Source organism: Lonchura striata, chromosome 15 (genome assembly GCF_046129695.1).
Source record: "Lonchura striata isolate bLonStr1 chromosome 15, bLonStr1.mat, whole genome shotgun sequence".
Taxonomy (NCBI): Eukaryota; Metazoa; Chordata; class Aves; order Passeriformes; family Estrildidae; genus Lonchura; species Lonchura striata.
In genome coordinates this window covers 11,456,812-11,482,020 of record NC_134617.1, presented here as the reverse complement: position 1 = coordinate 11,482,020, position 25,209 = coordinate 11,456,812, and the positions used below count along the sequence as shown (strand labels likewise).

Sequence of the window (25,209 nt, the reverse complement as noted above, 5' to 3'; positions counted from 1 at the left end):
GGTTTTTTCCCTGTGATTGGAAGATGACATATAATTTGGGTTTGGGTAGGAGTAAGAATTTGGTTGGTTGGTTTTTTTTGTTTTGTTTTGGGGTTTTTTTTGTCTGTTTTTTTGTTTGTTTGTTTTGTTGCTGTTGTTATTTTGAAGGACTCTCAATCAGTGTGGAATTCTCTTTCCTACTTTACAATTTTGGAGATGCTTTGGTTTCTTTGGATTCCTTCATTTCTCTTGGTAAAACTTTCTGGTTTGTGACTCACATCTCAAAGCATGGCTGAGTCTCATTTGTGCTTTGTCACCAACTTCTACTTGCAATACACTTTTCTGAGTTGCTGTGGGTTGTACCAAAGTGCTGCCTGGGAATGAGCTGCAGAGCTCCATTCTTTGTGCACAAGCACCACTCCAGCTCTGGCTGAGGCATGATTTTACTGGAGCAGTGATGCAGAGCACAACTTCTCAAGTCCCCACCCATTCTGACTGTGGATAAGGACTTTTTCTTTTACAGATTTCTCCATAAAGCCAGGTGACAGACATCATTTATGCAGAGAGTTGAAAGGCTTTGATTGATTACCAATTAGAGGCAAATCCTGCAAGAATTAATTCATTAGAGAAGGCAGATGAGGAATGCTGCTCTTGTCATGAACTGGAAGAAAACCAAGAATGCAATGAACTAAGCAATGACAAAGTCACCTCTGAATTTTATTTGCATATAAGAGAAAGGCCTTGAGTTTGTTACCTGACAGGTAGTATCAAAATATCAAAACACTGGACAGAGCCCTTTATCAGGACTTTTCTTCACATTTCTGGAGTTTATGCAGCTCCTGTTTTAGCTGCTGGGGAGAAGTACCCTTTGAACACAGGAGTGGGTAATCTCAAGGCTGATCTAGTGTGCCATTGCATAATTTTTATGTCTTAAAATGGCTGGGTTCTCATTTAGCTTAGAAATTATGAAAAAAATAATGGGGTGGGGGTAGAGCCCAGATCAAGAATAATAAAGATTTATATTTAATCAAAGGTTCTAATTTACTATGAAATAATTCTGTAATTTTGTTCATAGTTATGCTTTTTTTTTCTTGCACTTCTGATCAAGTAGAACATGCTAAAACTGAATGTAAACTACATTTGGTCACTTTGTGTGGGCTGAAAGCAGAGTATCCTTTCTACCAAGATCCATAGAAAGGTAATTTTGTGTTGAATAATGTGCATTAGAGTGCAATAGCTCAATGTAATTGCACATCTCATCCCCACAGTGCTGTTTCACACACAGGAATTCCCATCTTAGAGCAACCTTAGCTCCTGCTCTTCCTATTGCAGTACAGTCAAAAATACTGGAAGAAACCCATATCCCTAAATTTCCTTTCAATTTGTTATACAGAAAGAAATAGATATTATTTATTATGGTATTATTTATTGATTATTTATATTTTCTACAGAAATACATATGTATATATGCATACAGAAATATATACATATATGTATATAACCTTTTTCTAGTTCTCTGCTCTTTTACTGTCTTGCTTGGTTGATTAGTGTTTGACCATAACCAGGATTGTTAGGAAGTGACATTAATTGTAAGTAATTGCATTTCTTCTAAGATATAACTTGACATTATTAACATTATTGATTACACCCATGTCTCTACAAAGTATGTAACAGGAAAAATACGCATTCCCTTCCTACCATTCAAAATGCTGAGGAGAACCAACCCTTCTCTGCCATACCCACAGGAAAAGCTCTTTGGAGAAAAAAGATAAGCAGTGTTTGTGCTCATGTTGAAATGTGTTATTAAATACCAAGAGCTACTAAAACAACTTTAAGATGCTGATACAGCTTCCTAATTGGGGAGTTACCACCATTTTATATACTGAAATACTACATTTCAAGGAAATAGTCACTATTTAGTAACTTTCTGCATCTGCTGTAAAATTAGTATTCAGATTGCTTTTAAGCAAAGACTAGATACAAAATTTAGCTCCTTTAGTGTTACATTTTTTACCATAGCTTTTAAGCATTTTCATATAGTGTATAAACCAGTTTTAAAGTACTCTGGAAACTCTTAGAGATATTAATGTACTCAAAATAGAAACTAGTGAAGCAAGAGTGAGTATAGTTATTCTAAAAAATAAATTCTGGGTCCCTACTGCATAATTTGCTTTTTTCAACATAAGATGTATTTACAAATTATAAAATATTTTCCCAGTATCCATAGTTTAATTTTTTCTTACAACAGTATAAAAAGGCTGCAAATAGGAAAAATTTTCAGGACTTTAGTTTGAAAGCAAAATGTACATATAATTCCATGCATTTACAAGTACCTCCAAGTGTGCCAGCTTGCAGCCAGTCAGAAAAAGCAAATAGCAAATGTGACATTTCTGTACAAATAATATTTATTATTGAGTAAAATCCTTAAATTGTTTCATTTAAGCCCTTCAGAGTTAGAGAACAGGGTGTGCAAAAAGGATTTCCCATGATCATTCCAGCTACCCAGTAAAAGCTCTAGAAATAGGAGGAGGAAACCAGCTGGAGCAAGGCCTTCAAATAGTTAAAATGGTTGTGGTACCAATAAAAGGTTGGTGACTTACTGGAATCAATTAGCCTGTGAGAATTTTCTCACAGGGATTAAGATGTTTGTGTAGACAACATAAATGACTCTGCATATCCTGAATCTGCATATTATTTCATGTTTCTGTTTAATTTTATCGTATTGAAATTTCAAGATAGGATGGAATCCTTACTTTTTATTTAGCTTCATATAAAACTTCTTTGTGTGCTTCTGACTCCTCCCAATGTCCATTACACTAGCAGTAATTTGGTTTGATTAGACATATGTTTCCTAATTACATTCCTGAGAAGGATCATAGAGATGAAGGGTGAATGAGGGAATTCTGTAACTGTTTGTGTTGAGAGTGGCAAAATATTATTACCTTTAAACTCTGAATGTGCTGGCAGTTCTTTGGCTCTAGAAAACATTTCTAGGGAGTTTGCTACAGGCAATTCAGTAGAATCAGCTGATAAAAAAAGCTGTTCCTTAACTAGTAATCAAGGCCTGCTTCCAGGAAGTTCCCTGGAGCTGGAGGCTTGCATTTAGCCTGATGAGTAGCTGCATCTTTCTGTCTATTCAGCTTCAGACCTTAAAAACTCCCTGAAATTCCAGTCCAACATTTCTAGATTCTGCCAAGAAATTGCTTGTTATTAGTCTTGTTGTACTTCAATGGTGACTTTCAACAAAGGAAGTTACACTGTGGTAACCAACTAGCTAAAGCACAAAAAAAATAGCTTATGTTTCCTTTTCCCCCCTTGTATCTAATTCTTTATAAGTGTCATCTCAAATATGAAAATTAAATTGAAAATAATTAAGAACTAATCCTCTATATTTTATATTAAGGAGTTAAAACATGATAGAACTACAGCTCCTTTTCATAGGATTTCTATCCAGCATTGTTTTGGGTCACTTTCAAGTGCTGAAAATCAGTACAACTCCTAGATTTTTCACTGAAACTATGCCAAGTTATACCATTTCAGAATCAGCTGAGTTTAGCAATCCTTATTCTATTAAAAAAGCCCAAACCCTTTTATTGATGTTTCATATAAATGTAAACATTCAATTGTTTACAAATGTTTTGGAAGAAATGAACAGTCTTTCCTTTGACAATTAGACAAATAATTTAAAAATAACTTCTGTAGTAGAATCATTGTAAGAAATCTTAAGAAAATATTAATTAGATCCCTAAGAAGTTTGCAGCTCTTGATTTGTCCAGAGTTTGCATCCAGGTAATGTCCAATAAAAATATTCCCTGTTTGAAAACTGAGATCACCTGTGGACAGGCAAATCCTTTGAAGTCGCTTCAATCCTCTGTGACCTTGAGGGATTTCCTTGAAATCTTGAGCTGTTCTTCAGTTGGACTGAGGGTCATTTCGAAAATGCATTGCTGAAGGTTCAAAAAACTGGAAAAAAAGTTTGGAGAGGTTTAAACTGTGGGTTGTTAACCACTGTTAACAATAACTGAGTTAACCCACAAACCCTTGTGATTTCCAACTCTCTCAGCAGACTCAAAATAAACTGCATTACAAGGAGAATCCTCTTAGAATTTGATGCTCATCACCTGGATCATCAAGGCCCAGTTGTTAAGTATGTATGGCAATGACTGTTCCTCCTTTATTTTTCCAGTGCTTAAACTGAAAAATGATGTAATGATATGCACTACAAGCTTTATAATATCAATGTACTGAAGCAAAATAGTTTTCGTGCTCTTGTTTCTTTCTCTGTTCCTTTTTCTTCACACCTGACATCAATAGCATCTTTGACTTATGTAAATCTTCTCCTGCCATCCTGCTATGTTCTCTGCATCCAAATAATATCCAGGACTCAGCAACTTTGGTCTATTCTGTGACTTTGTATCTTCCTGTGCTCCCAAGAGTGAAAGCTGCCTCTGCTACTTTTTCTGGATTTATCATCAAGATTTTAACATCATCTCCTTATCTAGTTTGATTTACTCCATTATTCCATGTTTTATTACATGAGAAACCATACTATAATGTTACATATTAAAAAAAAAGATAGATAAATTTAGAAATAAGGTGCATAAGATGATGTGTCAGTGGCATGTGCATTGTGAGTTATATGGCAAAAGTAGTACTTGCAACTCTTTAAAAGGGGACTCTTTGCATTCTAAATCAAGAAAATTTTAAAATCAACTGAGTGTGAGATTCACCTCCCAAGGTCACTGTCACATAAATTAGTATTCAGCTATTATGTGAATACACATAAATTAGTATTCAGCTAAAGGACTTAGGAAGATTTAAAACCAAAAACAAAGCCAAAATGTGCTGTATGACAAAATACAAAGCTAGAATATATTTTTCCTCATTTGTCAGAAAGGCTTGCTCTTCTTTCAAGAACTTTTCTGTTTGTCTAATTTAGACAAATGTGTCTTTTTCATTACTGTGTAGAGCTTTTTGTGGATGGCAGCTATTACTGTACCCTATAGAAGAACATGAACCATAGAAATGTTCCGTCCTGCATGTATAATAGATGGGGATGCTACATCCTCAAACCTTCCACCTAATTTAATTCACCTTACATAGAGAGGGAGTAAGTCCTCTTAGAGTAACTCTGATGCTTTATTTTTTTTCATAGTATAAATAGCACAGTGATATCACTATAATTAGCACCTGTCAGCATTAACTTATAAAACCTTTTGAGAGAAAAAGGGGCTTATCTTACAAGTGTCTTACAGCATTTTCTGTGGTCAAAAAACTAGCATCCATTATTTTATAGATTTTGTAGTCCTTTGGTTATATTAGATTCTACCAATATACAGTCTGACAAAATACAGTCAGAGAACTTTGCTAGTTTAATTTCTTTGTTTTGACCAGTACATTTTTTTGTTCTGCAATGCTATTGCTATTCCCCAGTGCAAACCCCATTTACACTGAAATATCTTATGTATCAAGTTGCACAGTGGATGATTGCTATTAATAAGAATGTTTTCTCACTTTTCCAATAGAGAATTCAATCCTTTATTTAAATATTAAGACCAAAAGATGAATGTTATCCCCCTCCATGTAAAAAAAGCATTCAGGTGAATTACTTAATTTTAACCTGGATTTTTTTTTCTTTTTTTTTTTTTTCAGAGAAAGAAAAAATTTTTAAATTTTTTTCAAAAATTTTCAAAAATTCAGAGAACGGTGCTGTTTTAATTTAAAATATAGAAAATTTTAATCTTGTAATGAAAGTTTGCTACTAAGCTTCCTGGTTTGCAAAGCTTGACTTGGTGCAGTATGTATGGAAGTATAAATACAGAGTTCAGTGTAAGATACTTTTGCTCTCTGTCCAGTCCTGGCTGCTCTCCCTGTAAGAGTGGTGAGGCCCTGGCACAGGTTGCTCAGAGAAGCTGTGGATGCTCCATCCCTGGAATTTTTCAGGATCAGATTGTACTGGACTTGGAGCAACCTGGTCTAGGGGAAATTGTCCCTGCCATGGCAGGGGTGTGGAATTCTATGATCTTTAAGCTCCCCTCCAATCCAAACCAGTCTATGATAACATTCAAATGTTTAAAGGCATACTTTTATTAAAAACACCCTCTTCTTTATACAAACTTCAAAATCAAAAAATGTCTGTGTAATTTACATACTCTTAGTTTACATGTATAGTAAGCAAAAAGGTGATTAACCTGAAGAGAAAATTATTAATGGCAGGGGAAGAAAAAATTAGCCAAGGAGCACTTTGAAAAGCAGTCAGTCCCCAAAGTTCTCATAAATCTTATGAGATTCCATACACAAAAATGACTTTTTCATTTCTATAATTATCTAAGCCAAAGAAAATTGCTTAGTAGTGTATTGAACTCGTACCAAACAGCTTAGAAAAAAGCTCCTCATTTCAAGCACCTCTGTGTCATTACACTAACAAGGCTGCTCGTTCCAGCTGAGGCTCTGAATCCAGAACATGAAGTAAAAAACTCTTCTTGTTCCTCCTTCAAAGCCAAAGGAAGAGCCTGGCCAAAAAATAATGATAGGAGTTGAAAATGACCTTTGATTCCAGCACTAATAACCTGCTTTTTCCAACAGGGTCATGAAATGCCTGATTGATTCTCTGTGTACCTCCAAAGACATTAGGTAGCTGTTTGGTCTAAGCACATGATTTGGTGAATCATGTTCTGCACTCCAAACTGCACTAATAAAAATCCTAGAAAGTTGCAGTACAAGAGCTGGTATACTGGAAATTTGTTTATTTCAATAATTTAATTAGATTTTTTCATCTTTATTATAAACAAAAGTCTCATGAACTCAAAAAAGTAACTTAAAAAACTAATATACCTGAAATACTGCACAAAATGCACTTTTTAAATTGAATAAGCTGAATAATACTGTAACAACATTAAATCTGGTGGGCCTGAGGGAGCCAAAGATTAACTACCATTGAAGCACTCCATGCTTTGTTCACCCAACTTTTGTATTTGTTCTCTTTGAAAATAAAAGCTTACATATTTTTAATATACTTTAAAGCAAAAAGAATCCTGGTTGTTGAAAGCAACAATTGGTGATATAATGTTTGAATTAGAAACCTAGCAGTGTATATCACAATTATTATTAATTATAACTGAGTACACAGATGCAGAAATGTAATTTATGAAGAAGATCTTGGTCAAAATTTACATAATTGTTTAAATTCTTCATAATTCAAAACACCCCAGCTTTCAATATTGTTCTCTTTTCTAAGCCTTGCTGCTGGATTTCTGTTATTCTGTAATGCTACTACAGAACATAATTTCTGAGCTTCTGAGCATGTTTGTCAGCTTGCACAGTAGCATTTAAAAATATTTATAGTCAGCACTTAGTCCTAGATTTTGGAAGTATTTTAAAAGCCTGGTTCTAATGTTATTATTAATATACGAGGTTTAGTGTAAATATTTCATCACCACCAAGGGAAATGGCAAGTATGTTCCAAATATTTCTAGATCCAGAATGTGAATGGTTTAATCACTGGAGTCTTGGCAAGCTGAGGAGCTGGCCTCTGAACAGAAGTTGTCATGATCAGACATGAGCTTTTCCAATACCTACGTTCTCTGACTGAGATAAGTAATTTGCACACTTAGTCAATATTTTAACAGCAGGATCAGTAACTCTGGCACAAATGCTAAATTTAGCACTGGGCAGGGTTGGAGTGGCCAGGAGCTGGCAGCTGTGACCTCTTGAGAGACATCTGCAGGAACATTTGTGAGAGACAGTGTCTCCTACCTTCCTGCCCTCACAATTCCACAGAAGCTGCTTGGCAGCACACCCCATCTCTGAGAGACAGCATTTTCCAGATCATACTGGTAGCCAAAATTAGATTCTGGTAGAGCAGCAGCCTCCTAGCAGAGGTAAGGTGTCACCAAATTAGATGATCAGCACTGTCTTGTTGCTTTGAACTGCAGCATCTCTTGGCTGCCCACGAGATTTCCCTCAGCCTGCTTTACCTTTCATCTAGGAAATAAAGGTACAGCCTGATCCCTACTGATACCAGATTTCCAGCCTCTGTTTGTATTGATGTAGGGACTTTGTGCATTTGGTGCTATCTAGAAACCATCATTATCTCTCTAGCTGTCCTAAATAAACTAAATGTACCAATCAAATTGACTATAATGTACAGTGAGATCCAAAACTCTATAGCAATGAGGCAAATATTTTTTACCAAGGAAATAAGACGTCATTAACTTGGGAAAAATAGAAATTTAAAGCATAAAATACTTAAAGTTTAATGACTGATTACTGACTGATTATCCTAGACATGCTCCATTTGCAGGTCTCTTCTGGACCTCCTGGCTATCTAAAGATGTAATCACTCTCTGCCTGATTCACAAACTTAAGAAAATATTTTTCAGCCTTATTTGCACAAGGTTGTATGATTTATATAAAAAAACAGGAAAAATATATTGAAATTTACAAAACCAGGTATTCTTGATTCACAAATTTTATACTGCATTTACTAATCTTTTATACTATATAACAAAATTTTTTGGGGGACTTATGGTACTAGCTCCCTGAGAAAACCTTAGGATATTAAAGTTCTTATCTCTTTCACTTCATAGCTTCAACAGGTATTTCCACCATTCTTTACAATAGGTTAAGAAATAGAAGATTTAAGATTTGTTTGCTGAGAACATCCTGTGCTGTCTTACAGAGAATTTTCTGCTCTGTGCAGCATGAGTTAGAGAGAAGTGTTTATATTTTCCCTCCTCAAACAACCTTTCTGCATTGTACTGAATGTTACAGCTGATTTTTTTGAGAAAACATTCTAGTATTGCTCAGAAAAGACTGATGAACTTAGTTGCAACAGTAAATGAACAATTGAAATAATGCTGGCCAAGTAAATATATTACATATTATAGAGTATTCAGAAAATATACTACTCACTTCCATAGTGTCTTTTGAAAGATAAACAACCCAGTACACCAGGTTGAATCCTGCAAATGCCACTGGAAAGAGGATCCTGGAATACTGGTCTATTTTGCTTGCACCTCCAATAGGTGGTGGTTGTGGTGGGGCTGGTGGAGGAACAGGCAGAGGCTGACACTGGGATGCAGTATTTGATATTATGCTGGGTTTAGGAGACTGCTCTGCCTGAGATGTGATGGAGTTCACTCGCTTCTTCAGGTTAGAGTTGGAGTCAGAATGCTGTGAAAGAAAAAGAGGGGAAAAAAAGGTGATATTTGGATACAGAGTCCTAGGCTTTGGGATCTTTAGACTTCTTTCCACCTTTTAACTTAACATTCTGATTTTGTTGTTCCTTCTCTGCCATAGTGCAATCTCAGAAAATCACAAAAATAATGCATCTATAACAAAAGATATATATTTTTATGGCCTAAAGTTTTGTTGTAAAGCCATTAAAGAATTATGTGCTTTTTATACTTTTAACATTGTGATAAGTGGAAGCTCCAAGAGAGAAAAAGAAAAGATGAAGCTAAAAAGAAAATAAGGTAATGGTGTTTCTAAATTGTAGTAGGTTGGTATGACTGAAGTTTGTGTAGATATGGATCAAGATTAAACCAAACAGCAATACAGGCTGGCTCAGGTGCAATCTTCACTGGCTGAACCCACTGATGAGTTTGGTAAACACTGAATGGAGTCAAGCAGTCATGCCATTTTTTTTCACTAGAAAACTGCTGCACAAAAGGCAATGGAGTAATTTTACAGCTGCTGAAGACATAAATGTTAAATTGTCCTCTTGTTTTTTCTAGGATAAAATTTCATTTAAAAATATATCTCATAACAGCCACAGCATTTCCATGCATACAACTGAAGACAAATATACTTAGCTGTAATGGGACTATTTTTATTTTCATTTATGGTGAAATGAAACCAAATTACTCCCATATTTTGTGCAGTATTCACAGCCAGGTCTAATTACTTTTCAGAAAGCTGTATTAAAACTCTTCGGAAAATTCAGCCAGAAGTCAGGGGCATGTAGAGCTTACCTCTTAGTTACTAGGCTAACATGTATATTAATTTTGTGCATTTGCTTTATTTGGGAACAAGCTGCCATTATTTTACTTTCACAAGAGTAGAAGTAATAGACTTCTTTCTTCCAGAAATTATTAGGAATAGGATCTACCCCAGGCTCTAGGCCTGCTCTAATGGGTATCAATTATCCACTTTCTCAGTAGTGTCAAACAGGAGGAAATATTCAAAAACCTTGCTGTTACTGCCATATCCCAGGATAGACATTAGTGGATGCATGGCAGCAGCTCTAAGATTCATCTGATGGCTGAGAAAATACAGAAGGATGCTGAGATTGACTTTGTTTGTTTGCTGTTTTGAGATGAAGTACTGTAGTGTTCTGTTAATATGGGGCTTAAGCCTAAAACTTTGTCCATAAAACTAAATTCCCTGATTATTGAGGAAAAATCTTGTGCACAAAATCACACAACATACACAGATGTTGTTGGATTTGAATATAAAGCTTTTTTTGGTCAGCAGAACAAGATGACCAAATGACTGAAGCAGATGAGAGAACTCTTGGACAATGTAAATAACTCCCAAAATAACAGCACATACATCTGTAGTGAAATGGAAGACTAACATTGGAATGATTTTAAGGTAGAAAAATGCTATTAGATAGGCAATTTCGAAAGCCATTCATTGGGAGTGATTTAATGACAACCATTCACATAAATGTAGCCTGCTGTCAGCATTTTTGGGATTTATCTTGCAGGATTTCTATGCATGGGAACAGATTTTAGTCAGATAAATGACTGAGTCACTAAAAGGAAAGGAAGCATTTTCTGAAATACATTTTCCACTCTTGTACTTGGGCCACAATTTCTAGATAACAGTCTAACCTGGCACAACTGCTGTCTTCTGGGTGACTTAAAGTAGTTGTAACAGGAATTATCCTTCCAGAAGTCATCATTACTGTCAGAGAATCAGAACAAGTGACATTTGCACAACAGGATGCCAAGTTCTGTTATGAATGAATGGACTGGTATCCAACTAAATTTCAGGAGAGATGGATTCCTCACAGCTGATTTTAGTCTAAACAAAAGGTGAAGAGAACATCACCTTACTCAAAAGGAAAAAGGGACTTTTCTGTATATCCCTTACCTATTGCTCTTTTTCTTCCCCTACAACCAATCACCACTTCCAATTTGCCTCTATATGTTATATGACTGGTGTCATGTTCTGAATGGATATTAAAAAGCATTCCTGCTCTGTGCCTATCTGGAACACAGATGTTTCATTTTGCATTTTCCAGTAACACAGCAAGAGACAGATTTAAATGGAGGATTGAGCTACAGATGTGTCACAGAAACAGAAAGAGGGTTATCCATGTCCACTTGCACTAATCATAATAATAATCCCCCTCTGTGAACAGACTGGCTGGCTGAGCCTGCCTTCGTGCTTTCACTCAAGTTCTGTTCCATTTGCTTGCATGCCCTGCTTTGAACAGAACTGTACAAGTTGTAAATTATCTTTTTTTTTCAGTCTTGTTTGTCAGTGTCTGTGGAATAACTTGACCTTTTGTGGAAACTATGTGGTTCCTAAAAATACAAGTGTTAAGGTGAATCTTAGTCCTTTCTATCTACAATATTCTGGTACAAGGTGAGTCAAATTCTACTCTGGATTATTCAGCATGAATCAGGAATTACAGTGCTGAGGTGATGGAGTTAATAGTGAGTAGAGCAGATGTAGTGTATGGTCTTTGGATGATGTTTAGTATTGAACATATTTAGAATGTGGAGGTAGGTAAACTTGTGTGATCATTTGAATAAGCACTTGAAAAGTGTAATCCTGGTCATTGTTTTATTTATATTTATTAAATCTCTTTCCTATAGAAGGAGGATTGCTAAAGTAGGAGGATTATCTCAATGTGATTTCATCTCAAGAAAAAACCCTGAGTAGTTCTTTTCACTGTCTCTAACAGTCCTGTGTCCCCATAGTAGTGAACTCAGGTTCAAATCTATTTTCTTCGAAATCCCTACTCAGGATAGGGAATTCTAAGTCCAAATTTATCTCAGATGTGTAATGAGGATGTCTCTCAGTATGGGCATTGTTTGTAGACCCGACTGCTGCCCCAGAACCACAACTCATATTTTTCATTGGAATTCACTGCTAAACCAAGAGCAGGAGGCAGTGAGGAGACTGTATAATTCCTTATTACACTTGTTCTAACAGCAGCTACAGTAAATTGCCTACTGTATCTAGATTTAACTTCTCCTTTTGACAAAGATTACATACAGTAGCATCATGAAATTTTAACAAAACACAGAGAGAAAATGGAAATGAATAGTCTATTTTGCATAGCTCACAGAGCCAATCACTCAAGTAAGGACTGTTTTACAAGTAGCAAGAACAAGAAGCCTGAGGCACGGCACACTGTGTTGTAAGGAAAGAATGGATTTTCTGAAGTTGCTGAACCTTGATCCAGAGGTACTCTTGCACTCATGTGGAATGTGAGTCCCATCAGGCAATTAAACTTGCAGCTCTGTGTGAGGAGGCAGTGACACAGAGCACAGATTGCTGGCTTACTGTTTAATGTGAGACACCCCCACACTGCACTGGGCAGCACTGGTGTGTAGATGGCCTGTAAGGTAAGTCTGGCTTCTTATTGAGCTTTTGCACCAAGCTAGCTCATCCCCTGGAAAGCTCGCAAAGCATTCTCATCCTATCTCTCACAGCCTCCTCAATATCACTTAAACTTGCTTATACTCAGAATATCTCAGGAGGCTTTCACCAAATTTCTTGCCTTTCAGATTTAAAAAAAAAAATACACCATTCATAACCTTGGAATAAACAGAATTATTTGTCTGCTCTTTCTGATTCTTTTACTGCATGCTAACTGTGATTTATGAATGCACTTTGTTCTTATGTTTCTTTCCCCTCAAGCGATTTCTGTAATTCATATTTGTAGAATTCTCTTCTCTGTTGCTTTGTACTGCAAATGTATATTCTCACTATCAGTTTAGTTTATGATTTAACAGTAACATAAGTCTCTTATATATGCAACCCAGATACTGGCTAGCGTTAAAAAAATGAATATCTGTATGTCCTTCCTTATCTCCCTTTACTCACATCTCTTTTTCCTGCTAGCAATGCAGTAAAAAGAGGTTCATGAGAATGAACTCTAAAACTTTAGATAAAAATAATATTATTTCTTCTTTTCTTCATAATTTATTTGATTAAAGACACTGAACTTTCATTATATCAAAACATACACACACAAACCAACCTAGAACCAGAGCTCAGTGTCTGTAAAAGGCAGAATGCCTAATTAAATGTATAACATTTTTTGCCTCTACTCATTAATAAATACAGTTTGAGACATTTCAACCATTACAGGCATAACAACATGCTAGTGACTTATCTCCCAAAGGGGGAGTTAAACATGGTTTAACTACATTCACCAGTGTGATCTTCAAAAACTCTCCTTAGCTATTGAACAATCCTTATGCAGCATCTTCCAGCAGGAAAGTTCATTGCACTATGCAACATCATCTTTTGGCCAAGTACTAAGGAACTTCCCTCAATGCAGTCCTGTGCAGTTCCAGTATCCATCTCATGGCACAGATTCATTACAGACCCTAATTAGGACAGTTTTCTTGAATATCACATCTGTGCGATCTAATTAAAAGAAACGTCTATTGCAAATTATGTGTACTGTTTATAGCTATAAACAGTGTCCTGCATAATCAAAAACTGAGTATAGTTTAGAATTCATTAATAGCCCTAGCTTCAGGTATCTCTTTAGGAATTTCAAATTACCTTTACTAGAAACAATGAGAAAAAACATGCAGACTTGTTTTCATCATTTTTTACCCAGTTAAAGAGTTAAATCACTTAGGTTAAATTGCTCACTTGGAGCAGGGGAAAACCATGCTTGAATTCTTTCTTAATCTCCAGGAAATTAAATTCACTTCTCTCAGATTATAGCCTAAACATAAGGTGAAGGTGAATAAAGGGAGAGGCTGTTACCTATTACTTCAAAGCTATTTTACTTTGCATGGAAAAATCTAAAGATCTATATAGGCATGAAGCATAACTGAAAAATACCCAATCCCTATTGTATTAAAATTCCTGTCATATAAACCAGATATGCAGTAAGGAGAGCAGAGGCTGGAACTCTGGTCATTCTCTTTTCAAAGGGAATGAGCTATGGTAGAGTTTCTTCATAACGTTTATTTGTAGCATGCCAGAAAAAACATATAATTGGCACAGAGCCTCTCTGCTGTCAAAATATGTTTTTACATTAAACAGATTTAAATTTTCAAAGCCACATTTGACTCTTAAATCTATCAGTGTCTGCCCATATGGTTTTTTCCTATAATTAAATTTTCTTTATTTTGTTCTCACTACCCTCCTGCAAAAAAAAATTGCTTGGATTATGCCTCAATGTTGTCAGTCTTGACTGACAATTAAATCATATTTTAGGATGATACCTAAAGGGGGTTGGTGATCCAGATAGAAGTACTCTGTTACACCATGATACTCATTAAACATAATATATTCCGATATAATTGTAGGAAATGAAATTCTCTCTGCCAGTGACATACAGATGTTCTGCAGCTGGCAAGCTTAAAGGGAATAAGAATCCTTCCCTCCCCAAGCTGGGTTGTTTTGAAACACAAGGCTGGAGGGAGAAGTAAGCTCTCCCAGAGGTATTTCACTGCTCTGTGCTGATTTCTGTTAAAACATAAGGACTTTTATAACATAACTGAAATCAAGCTGTTATTACAGGGTGGTAATCTTTTGTCTTTTACATGAAGCCTCTCACATGGAAAGGATTTCTTTTGATCCCATAGGGTTACTCCCTGACCATCCCACAAAGCATTACTGCAAATGGTGTCCTCCAGATAATATCACCAATTCCTTTCCCCTGCAACTTCCAGGACTGGGATCTTCCTGGGAAAAGAAAGCCATCAAGAAGAAAGAATGCAATTGATATAGAAAAGATACATTTGAAATGGGTTTAAAAGCTAAATGCCATCATGGTTTTATATATGCATGTATAAGATGTTTGGTTTTGACATGCTAAAGCCAGATTGGCCACCGTTGAGTAAGAACAGGTTTGTGTCAGGGTCCAGATGAATGCTCAGCTTGCTGCCCTCGTGTTCTGCAGTGGAACACCCAGTGTTTTGTGTTTCACACAGGTATTGCCTGCAGCTGATGAAGAGAGCAAGCCAAATCCTGCTCTCAGTTAACTGAGGTAAATAGAGAGGCTTTCCTGGAGCCAGCCCAGGCCTGCTGAGCTCTCAGCTCTCTGCTGAGCACACAGGCACAGCCTCATCTCTCTTACTGACCCCACCACAGTTCAGTGGCTGCAGCATTTTCTCCTACTTTCACTCTACACTAGAGCAGAATTTGGTGCTCTGACATATTTCTTTTCTGAGTGTGCAGGTTTTTTCTCTACATTATAAACACCTGTGTTTTTATAATATAGAGAAATACTAGAGTGTATTTGAATAAACAATATTAAAATAGAGACTTTATTTTAATAAAATAGACTGAAGGGGGAAAAAGTCTCTTAATATTTTAAATTTTTTGTTTTATTTTTTCAAAAAGCATTTAATCTGGAATTTAAATATATATATATATATATATTCTGTAGATATGTTTATCTTGACTTTGAGCCCTTACTCTAGCAAGAAACTGAGTATTATGCTGTGTGCCTTAAAAATAACTTCCCTAGGACCAGTAATGTAGCTATAGAAGCACAAGGCACGGTGAGACTGGCAGTCCAGAGGAAATGGTCATACACATATAATCGACCTGTGTTAAATACACTGTCAGCATTCAAATTAGACACCTCAGGTCTGTTTCATATGAAAATATATCACTGACTGCAATATATCTATGGATGTGGCAACATACAGAAGTTCCTTCCCCCTTATCTCTACCAAAGGAAAAAAAAAAAAAAAAGGAATGAAAAAAGAAAAGCTTCTTAAAATCTGTTATCCTATAATCACTCATTTTTCCCAGAATGCCCTTCTGGAAGGGAACATTTTAAATCCAATAGCTAATTCTTCTAGAAACCTTTTTGACTACATCATCTTGCCTTCAGTTGTAAGTACCCCTTGTTTTTATGATCTCACTGAGTTTGCTCTTTCTCTTACTGCAGTTCTTATAGAGAACTGATCCTGAAATAAAAACATGGTGGAGGTATAGGGCTTGAAAATTACTGTCTTGCTTTGGGCAAGATCAGGTCTGTAGAATTTTGTGGACATTGTGGGCTGTTTTAGAAACTGAGTTTACTTTGGGACTTAAATGTTCTGAGATTTACTACTCTCTAAATCTGTATGCTGTCAGCTAGATGTAAATAGTTTTCTTGAGCAGATTGTTGCAGGGTGCTTCCTAGATGTGTATTTTATTCATTCCTAGATGCTTTCTTTTTTCTTTTGTCAGTTTCTACTTGAAAAAACTAACAAGTTAATATTTACAAAACAGGAAGGAGGGCCTTCAGTTTGCTCTTTGCTTGTTTAAGGATGAAGACCTTGATAAGAAATTTGAGCCTTTTAACTTCCTTATCTTTTGTTAATTTGTTCAACAGAAATTTTATGTCTGGTGCCTGCCTTGGTCTGCTGGATTCATAGATCATGTAAATCTGGAGGAGCCCTATCATCAGGAGCAAGTTATTAGCTTATCTGGGCAGAAGCAGAAGATTATTTTTGGATCAGTTGTTTTCCTGAGACTGGGAATGTGCAGGGGGTGGCCACAGTGGCTGTGAATGCACCAGGAGCACATGCAGTCAGCCTGTTTCCATATTGCTCAGCAGGGACTTCAGGGAGAACAAAAGTAGTATTTTTCATTTTGTTTTTTCCTTTCTAGTAAATCTCCCTATGGTTAACTCCAACTTGAATAAGGAAATGTGTGAAGGACAGGTCCAAGCTGTTGTTCCTCTTCAAGATGTAGTAGCTATCAGTATTTTCTTCATGCTATATAAAACCAGGTGAACTTTGTGGTTTGTCTTTTCTCATAGCTTGTCCTCCAAAAAAGAATCAGCAAAACTTATCAGCTATGATTTTAATAGTTTGAAAGTAGTTAAATTTTGTAACTTTAAGTGCTATTTATCAACAGATGTGGAAAAATACTCTATGGTGGGTAAGGTGTTGCCTTGGTATGGGCACCTCTTAGATTGACTCCTTTATTCAATTACAGATTCAGAGGTTTTGCAAAATGTTATTCAAAATCTGTTATTTCTCTAAAAATGGAAATCATGGTGGTAGTAAAACTGATTTTGAAGCAGGAAGGCCACAATGATAAATGTATTTAACATATGTTATGAGATAGCACTCACAGTTTAGCATGAGATTTACAGAGTAAAGTTTGCAAGCAATTCTAACACAGTTTTTTGATACTAGGAAGACTTCCTGTATTTCGAGTGTACTAAAATCTATCCTTCATTTATGTTTTTTCCCCCCAAAGCTTCCACCAATGAAGATTTCAGTAGGGTAAGAGATGCTAAGTTTATGTAAAGGCTAATTACCCATCTTCTAAATGGCTCACTTATGGTCTGTACCCTTGTACTACAGTGATCCCATAAAAACCTGGCCAATGCACATGTTCATTCCATTGTACACTGTCCCACAAATTCTGCAGCTGCCTGACCACACTGCCTACAGCATTGCTCGAGAGAAGTATCATGGATAACAGTCTAATGGCTTTCCTTAAATATCTTGCCAAATGAACATCTCTCTAGAAAATCATATTGCAAATTAAAATAAACAGTACAAATAAATGAAGTATTTTCATTTTCTGGAATCAGAATGGTGTCTTTGATAAATAGACACAATCTGGTTACATAATCTGCTTCAGGTTAAGATCACTTTAATATTGTTTTGCATTCGCTACTTCAGCTGCCTGTTCCTATATGATGCTTATTATCAGAAAAGCAAGCAATTACCGAGACAATCTCGTCCTCTGCCGGTACAGTTGCTGCTGATAGTGCTGCTGCCAGTGCTGCTGCCCTGGCTGCCTTCCTCATTGCTCTCTGAGTCTGGAGATTGGTGAAGTAGTTGACAGCTGCAAACTCAATAAGTGCAGAGAAGACAAAGGCAAAGCACACGGCGATGAACCAGTCCATGGCGGTGGCGTAGGACACCTTGGGCAGGGAGTGGCGAGCGCTGATGCTCAGGGTGGTCATCGTGAGCACTGTAGTGATTCCTTGGAAACAAGAGAGAGAAGTGGGGGCATTAGAACTTTGCTTCAGCCCTGCTACTCTTCAATTCACATATATGACAAAAACCAAAGCACAACACCCTTTTTGATTTTACCTGCCATCCTACATCCCAGCTAACCAACAAGACTCCTAAGTATTTTGTATCTTTAAATAACTCATGTATACTGGATTCCACATATAAAAGGTCTGGAAAAACTTCCTTAATGCATTGAGGAGACTGAAAGATAACAATGGGACAGCTTCTTAGAATTGTGATAAACGTGGCTATAACAAAATCCAGGCTCAAAATATGAAGGAGATTTTCCTTGGTGGGTAAGTGGAATGTTTGACAGAAACCTGGATTTACATATTGTCATTCCCCAACAGTGATCCTCTCTTTCTCCTGTTGTTGTGCAAGATAGACCATGGCTTACAGAACCCTCACTAAATTAGTCAAATTCTACATTAAAAACAGTCAGAGCCTGATCCAAACATTTCAAGTAATAATGCTTTGGTCCCTGAGCTGTTGCCTTTAATCACTGGATACATTTTTTAAGATTCACTAAGAGTATCTTGATTTGAAAGTGCTACAGATAGGGAAGGACAGAAAAGCTGCTACTCTAGAGCTGCTTATCTATTTTCACAGAGGAAATCTGGTCTTGTAGCTCATGGACCCCATGGTGTCCTTCACATGAATTCATGAATTAATTCTTTCTGTATTGGAGTGTACAGCATTAATAATGTAGAAAATATACTTCCTACTGCTGCCTGGTACAAGCAAAAAATGCAAGAACAAACTCAATCATTTACATACAAGCCTCTGTGACTCATATTTACTTATAATTATGCCTGCTAGAATGTAAAAACTGTGGGTTTTTAAAGACAGTGAGGTGGAGAATATCCTCTTCTATTTTCTACAGCTGGGAAAGGGTAGGTGGCAAAGTAAAAGAGGTTTTAATGTCATATTGTGGTGGTCATGTTTAGTTGATGAAGAAATATGCTATGAGTGATGCTCAGAGGAAAGGATGCAGTGTCATAGCATATTGCAGCATCCAGAAAGGGTGACATTATTTTCAGAGTTTCTCTGCACCTCTCACTTGATGTGGCTTGCCAGATGTCTGAGGTTCACTACCTTCCAATGTCATTACTTATCACATTTTAATGAAATACAAATAGATGGTATATAAACTTGTAGAATTCCTACTTCTCACAGATCTTCCAGACTCATTTTATATGAATACAACTATGCTGAGATGTATTTCAATTTCAAAGGTCCAGAATGAACTTTTTGAAGTGATGTGTAGTTAGACTCTTCCCATGTGCTAGTTAGTAATATAATTGATATATTCTGTGTCTGAATAAAAACTTACTGCAGCAGGAATTTAACTTAGGAATAGGTCTCCTATTTTACAGATATAGATAAGAATTCACTCCATGTGGAGTGAATATTGATGAAATGCTCTGCACTGTGGAAAGCTACTTCATCAAATTGAATACCAAATTACAGTCAGTAAACTGCAACTGCTGATTGTTTACCCTTGTCTTTACATTTTGAACGCTTCTTGGTAAGTTTTGAAGAATGTTACATAATGCAAACACTGAAATCTGATAGCTAGCATCCATTTTGGAGATAAAAAAAAGTCCTTAAATTATTTTGTGCTGAAAAACTGGTTTAGGCACATTGTTATTCTTCTAATATTAATTTTTCTTCTCCCAAACTTAGTTTTCAGACTTACAAGTAAAAGTGAAATTGTATAATTCAAGTATTAGCAATATGATGCATTTTAAACCTTCTCCATTTTAAAATTTTCTTTCTCACTGAAAAAGACCACAAGTCTTTTTTTGTCATAAGGAATTTGCTCTCTTTTCCTTAGATTAAGGTATTCAGAATCCATGGGATTTTGAATGGATCAGGACTACAGATTCAAATGTGTAGTCCTGAAGTACAAATTCAAATGGATCAGGACTACAAATGTGCCCTGGGAGAAATCCAAATAGAATAAGGATTGAAACATTCTTTTAAAATGCTAACATCACTACTTTCCACAATACAGAATGGAGTTTATTTTATTCTTTTCATAAAACGTTTTCTCAAGTTCATGTTACTCTTCAGTACAACACCTAAGAGCTGTCATTCCAGTGTTTGGGGTATTTATATAATTATTACCAAATCAGCTACAGACCTACTTGCACATCTCTTCAAGCATGTACAGTTACCTTCCATGCCCACTATGTTGCAAGTATTTTTTACTCAAAATTTTTTTACTCAAAATATTTTTTGAGTATTTTTTACTCAAAATATAGAGGATGTGGCTCCACAATCCAGAGATGCAACATGAAGCCAAATCAGGTAGCATCATTTCTGGAGTATAAACCTCAGATTTATATGAACCAGGAGACTCAAAGCTTTGAGAGCATTAATTCAAACTACTGGAAAGAATGAAAAAGGCCCTGCCTGCAGTATGGATACATCTTTCTTATTATAACTTCAACCTGTGCTAGGGACATTATTCATCTCACTAATCTTTATCCATCTAAAGCCCTTGTTAGTTGTCTAGATACCTTCATAGCCAAGGGGAAGAGAGCACTCCAGAATGAGTGTTAGATGAGGTGCATTATGTCAGAATCCATTCCATGTGTTTTTTGGTTTTTTGTGTTTTTTTTAAAGCTTTAACTCATATTGGTTTCATGAGACAATAAATCCATAGGAAAAAAAAACTCATGAAAAAGGAATAGGTTGACATTTACTTTGAAATTGTCCCTTTCTGCATACAAAAATACAATTGCAATACAATTGAAAATTGTCACAAACAAGTCTGGCTAACCAAACATTCTGAGTCAAGAATGTTGACCCTCGTAGGCAAATTTGCTATAATTTCACTTTAGTATTTGCTTTTGCTGACTGAAACCTACTAGCTGCCTTTCCTAATCCCCCCTGGTTTACAGTATCTGATTGATACAATGGATTCAATACAGTGAATGAAATGAATGAGAAAAGCAAAAAGAACAAATACCAGCCACAGTTCTTGCTGGAACAGACTCTTTGTTAATCCAAAACACAACTTGAGACAAGACGACAGTCATGATGCATGGAATGTATGTCTGAATGAGATAGTAGCCTATTTTCCTTTGCAGATGGAAATAGAGCAGCTGGAGTGAATATTCACCTAAAACAAACAAGCAGTGAAATGAATGAATGAATGAATGGCAGATGGGATGCTGAGCCCAAAGACCTTAACACAGCATACCAAAAACAGTCCTGGCTGGAACAGACTCCTTGTTAATCCAGAAAGACACCTGAGAAAGAATGACTGTCATAATGCAAGGAGTGTATATCTGTATCATGAAGTAGCCCATCTTCCTTTGCAAGTGGAAATAAACTGTCATGATTACATATTCACCTGTTAAGAGACAAGTATGTCAGCATTATTCTGGTAACATGTGAGTGAACATTATTGGCTTAAACCCAACATAATATGTTCTGATGAAATCACAGACCTCTTAGTGCATAATAAAAATAAGCTGCTTAAAAAAAGGTAAAGTGACCTTATGGAAACAGAACAGAATAATACTCGTTTTATGCATTTTTTTTTACTGGGATGGAGAGGCAGTGGGAATTCTTAAGAATCTCATGAAAAAAATATGTGTTTGATGGGACTGTATTGAAAATCTGTCTTTTAAGAGACAATGGTTAGAGTCTGTCCAAGGGTTTTACTTTTTATAATGGTAAAAGAATATTAATTTCATTCTATATGAAAAAATCCCTGTACTTTATTATCAAGGTGTTTCACAACACCAGTAGTTTCCACATGGCTCCATCTTACCTGTGTTAGATTTAATTGTTTCACTGGATACAGTTTGTCCTATGAGGTCATACTGGAGAAGACTGGAAGACTCCTGTGGTACTTCTACTGAATGCAATGGTCCTTTCTTCCAAGTATAAATTATTTCACTTTTTGGATAAGCATCTGAGTAAGAGAGGGCAAAATGACCATTACTAATTTCATATTTTATAAGCAGTTGAAATAAGTAGAATTTTGTAGTTCAAATGCCCACAGAAACATGCATCCTACTCTAGTTAAGTTCCTAACCTCATTAATAACAAAACTAAAAAAAAAAAGCAGCAATAAGAGAATGGCTGAGGTGGGACCTGAGAGGAACAAGCTGTTGCTTCTTAATTTGCTATAAAACATACACATTGGCTTCCACAGCTCAACTAAATATTTTCAAAATTGACTCCTATAGACTATTTTCAAAATTAGAAGTAATATAGTAAATGTAGCAGAGGTTTTATGGTTTGTTGAAGGACCAACTTTGACTACCAGAAGTATAAGAATAATAAACAATAAAGCATGCTTCAACAGTCACCCTTCAGTGAATAAATCCATGTCCATATGAATAGTCAGAGTCTCAGAGAAAAAAAGTAAAATTCTAATATAAAAATAAAACTTAAAATTTCAGCTGTGTCACTTAGTAATATCTTAGGATCTTCTGACCTTCTGACCAAATGTGTTACTTCAGCAAACTGAAAGATACAGAAAAACTTACAGCTTCCAAATTTCAGTGGACAGGCGTGTCCATCCATTGGGAAATTCACCAGCCGCATGGGACAGTCAGCATTAATAGTTAGTCTAGAACACATAGTTGTAGATAATGAAAAAATATGGTATGTAGGAAAATGCTGATAGAATCAAAAATGCAGGTCAACCAAAAGCAGAAGAACAAAGCTCTCACCTCATAGTGTAAAGAATAGTTCCATTCTGCATAATTCTGAAAAGTTTGTTAGGGGTTGTCATATTGTGAGCAATTGATTTTTTTCCATTTCTAAAAAACGTGTCTGGTGTCCAAATTTTACTGACCATTAAATTGTTCAGTCTCAAAATTTCAGTTGGCCCACTAAACTTCAGCCTCTCATCAGTCCACGTCTGACGAAAGAAGACATCCATTGTGTATTCCTATGGAAAATAAATAGGGGTTGACATCTGTGTGTCCCTAAGTGGCTGTGGGGACAGTAACTTCATGAGACAACTTAACACACATGTCAATGGCATTTAATTTACTGCTTAAACACTCAATCCTATTATCATTAAGTAGTTGCTAAAAAAGTCATCCATGAAAACATATCCTATTTTCTTATTATTTGAAGAATAGTTACAAATGAATCAGTGAACAGATAATTTGACATGAATAAGGAAAAGAAATACCCTCATTGTACTCTCATAGATACTAAACTAATTCAAAGTGACTGAGGTCTAAGGAAATACAAATGTCTACCTTACAAAGTGAACAACCAAGCTATCAATGTTTAATTGCTAGAAACAAAAAAGAGACATTCAGTGACTCTTCTGCAGCTTCCTTTGGATATTCGCAAAGTGAGGACTAATCTGAGTCACATCACAGTAGGATTGTGGTGTCAAGTTAATATTAATCAATGGAACTTTTTTCCAAGAATTCTTAGTAATATTTTCACAAATCTTCAAAAAAGATCTCTCTGCAGAATTTGCTTAGGAAACAGAGCTAAACCTGGACAGAGGAAGATTTTGTAAGAATGCAAGGTTATGCCTTTTCTTTGACTGATGAAGAGTACTGGAAAACCTTTGGCAGTACTTGGAGCCCACAGTTCCCAGCCTGCAGAATGGATTGCAGGCTCATGTGAGCTGGTGTCAGAGGTGTGTACAAGGGCAAAAATAGCAGCCCAAGTCAACTTCTAGAAAGAGAGAAGCAATGTCATCCTCACTTCCATGACTTAATGTGTTCCTTGGGGCTATTGCTGAGTTGCCAGAGTCCACCTAAATCTGAACGTCTGTCTACATTGAAAGAGTCCACCCAAGTCTGAACGTCTGTCCACATTGACAGAGTCCATACAAGTATGTAGCTGCCTGAGTTTGGGGGCAGCCAGCGTGACCGGGGCAGCCGTGTCAGCAATGGCACCATTTTCCTGCAGCTGCTCATTCGGCCGCCTCCTACCAGGAGCTCACCTTCTTCTTCCCAGGGTTCTAGAGGCATCTTTTACCTGCGACCGTGCCCTCACCTGGGGCTGTGTGCGCCCAGCCCCGGCTGGCACAGCCGGGAAATAGCTGTATGCAGCTCTGGCCAAACTGCTCTGCTGGGCCCTAGAGATTGTCGAAGAGATTAAGCCTCGTAATCTGCTTTAATGACGGTCAACTCAGATGCCACCGTAATGAATCCCGGGAAAACAGAGCAGGGGCGGCCAGCGGGGCCCTTACCATCTCCACGTCGGACACCGGCCCGAAGCTGGTCACGTAGATGTCCGTCTTGACTTCTGTCACGGCGCCTGCGGGACAGGAGAGGGGCTGGGAGAGGAGCGGGGCCGGGGCTGCGGGCCCCTGTTCGAGGGCAGCGGGGAAGCTCGGCGAGAGCGGGGCTGCGGGGCACGGGCAGCTTTGCTGTTCGCCGCCGCTTCTGGGGTTCTCTCCTCCCTCCTGCCGCGGGCGCGGGACCAGCCGCTCCTGCCGGGGCAGCCGGAGCGCTGCCTCGCCCTGCCCCACCCGCCGGCTCCCCGAGGGGACGAGGCTCCCCCGCTACCTCCAAATCCCGGTCGGAGCCTGTTGTCGTAGCCGTCCAACAACTTGTCGAGGATCCGAGTGATGTTTTCCGAGTAGAGGTCCGCCCCGTCGCCCTGGTCGCCCAGCGCCGTCCCCACGCTGCGGGGAGAGGCGAGTGCCCGTCAGCCCCGGCCCCAGGGGGCGCGGGGCGGGAGGCAGAGCGGGGAGCGCTCGGGGCTGGGCGCGGGGCTCACTCACCTCACAGCCACACACGCCCAGGCGAGCAGCAGAGCCATGCCGCAGGTGTGTGCGGGGACGCTCCGGTGCCCTCAGACCCGTCAGCTGGAGCCGGTGTCGGTGCGCATCCTTCACCCGGGCGCCGGGGCTCGGCCGGGTGAGGCTCTGGCAGAGCCCGGTGGCCCAACTCGGTGCCTCAGCCCGGCTGGCAGAGCCCGGTGCCTCAGCCCGGTGCCTCAGCCCGGCTGGCAGAGCCCGGCTGGCAGAGCCCGGTGCCTCAGCCCGGTGCCTCAGCCCGGCTGGCAGAGCCCGGCTGGCAGAGCCCGGTGCCTCAGCCCG

At 37.7% G+C, this 25,209-nt stretch overlaps 1 protein-coding gene across 1 annotated transcript; it reads right to left on the bottom strand.

Moving 5' to 3' along the window:
• Positions 1-1,383: 1,383 nt before the first annotated feature.
• Positions 1,384-25,123, bottom strand: GABRA6 (gamma-aminobutyric acid type A receptor subunit alpha6). The gene is made up of 10 exons (XM_021549435.3): positions 24,892-25,123; positions 24,674-24,792; positions 24,355-24,422; positions 22,862-23,082; positions 22,676-22,758; positions 21,952-22,095; positions 21,376-21,528; positions 17,873-18,132; positions 8,893-9,153; positions 1,384-3,942 (listed from the first exon to the last, which is right to left on the bottom strand). The coding sequence occupies exons 1-10, from the start codon at positions 24,927-24,929 to the stop codon at positions 3,892-3,894; spliced, it is 1,398 nt and encodes a 465-aa protein (XP_021405110.2). The 5' UTR covers positions 24,930-25,123; the 3' UTR covers positions 1,384-3,891.
• Positions 25,124-25,209: the final 86 nt, after the last annotated feature.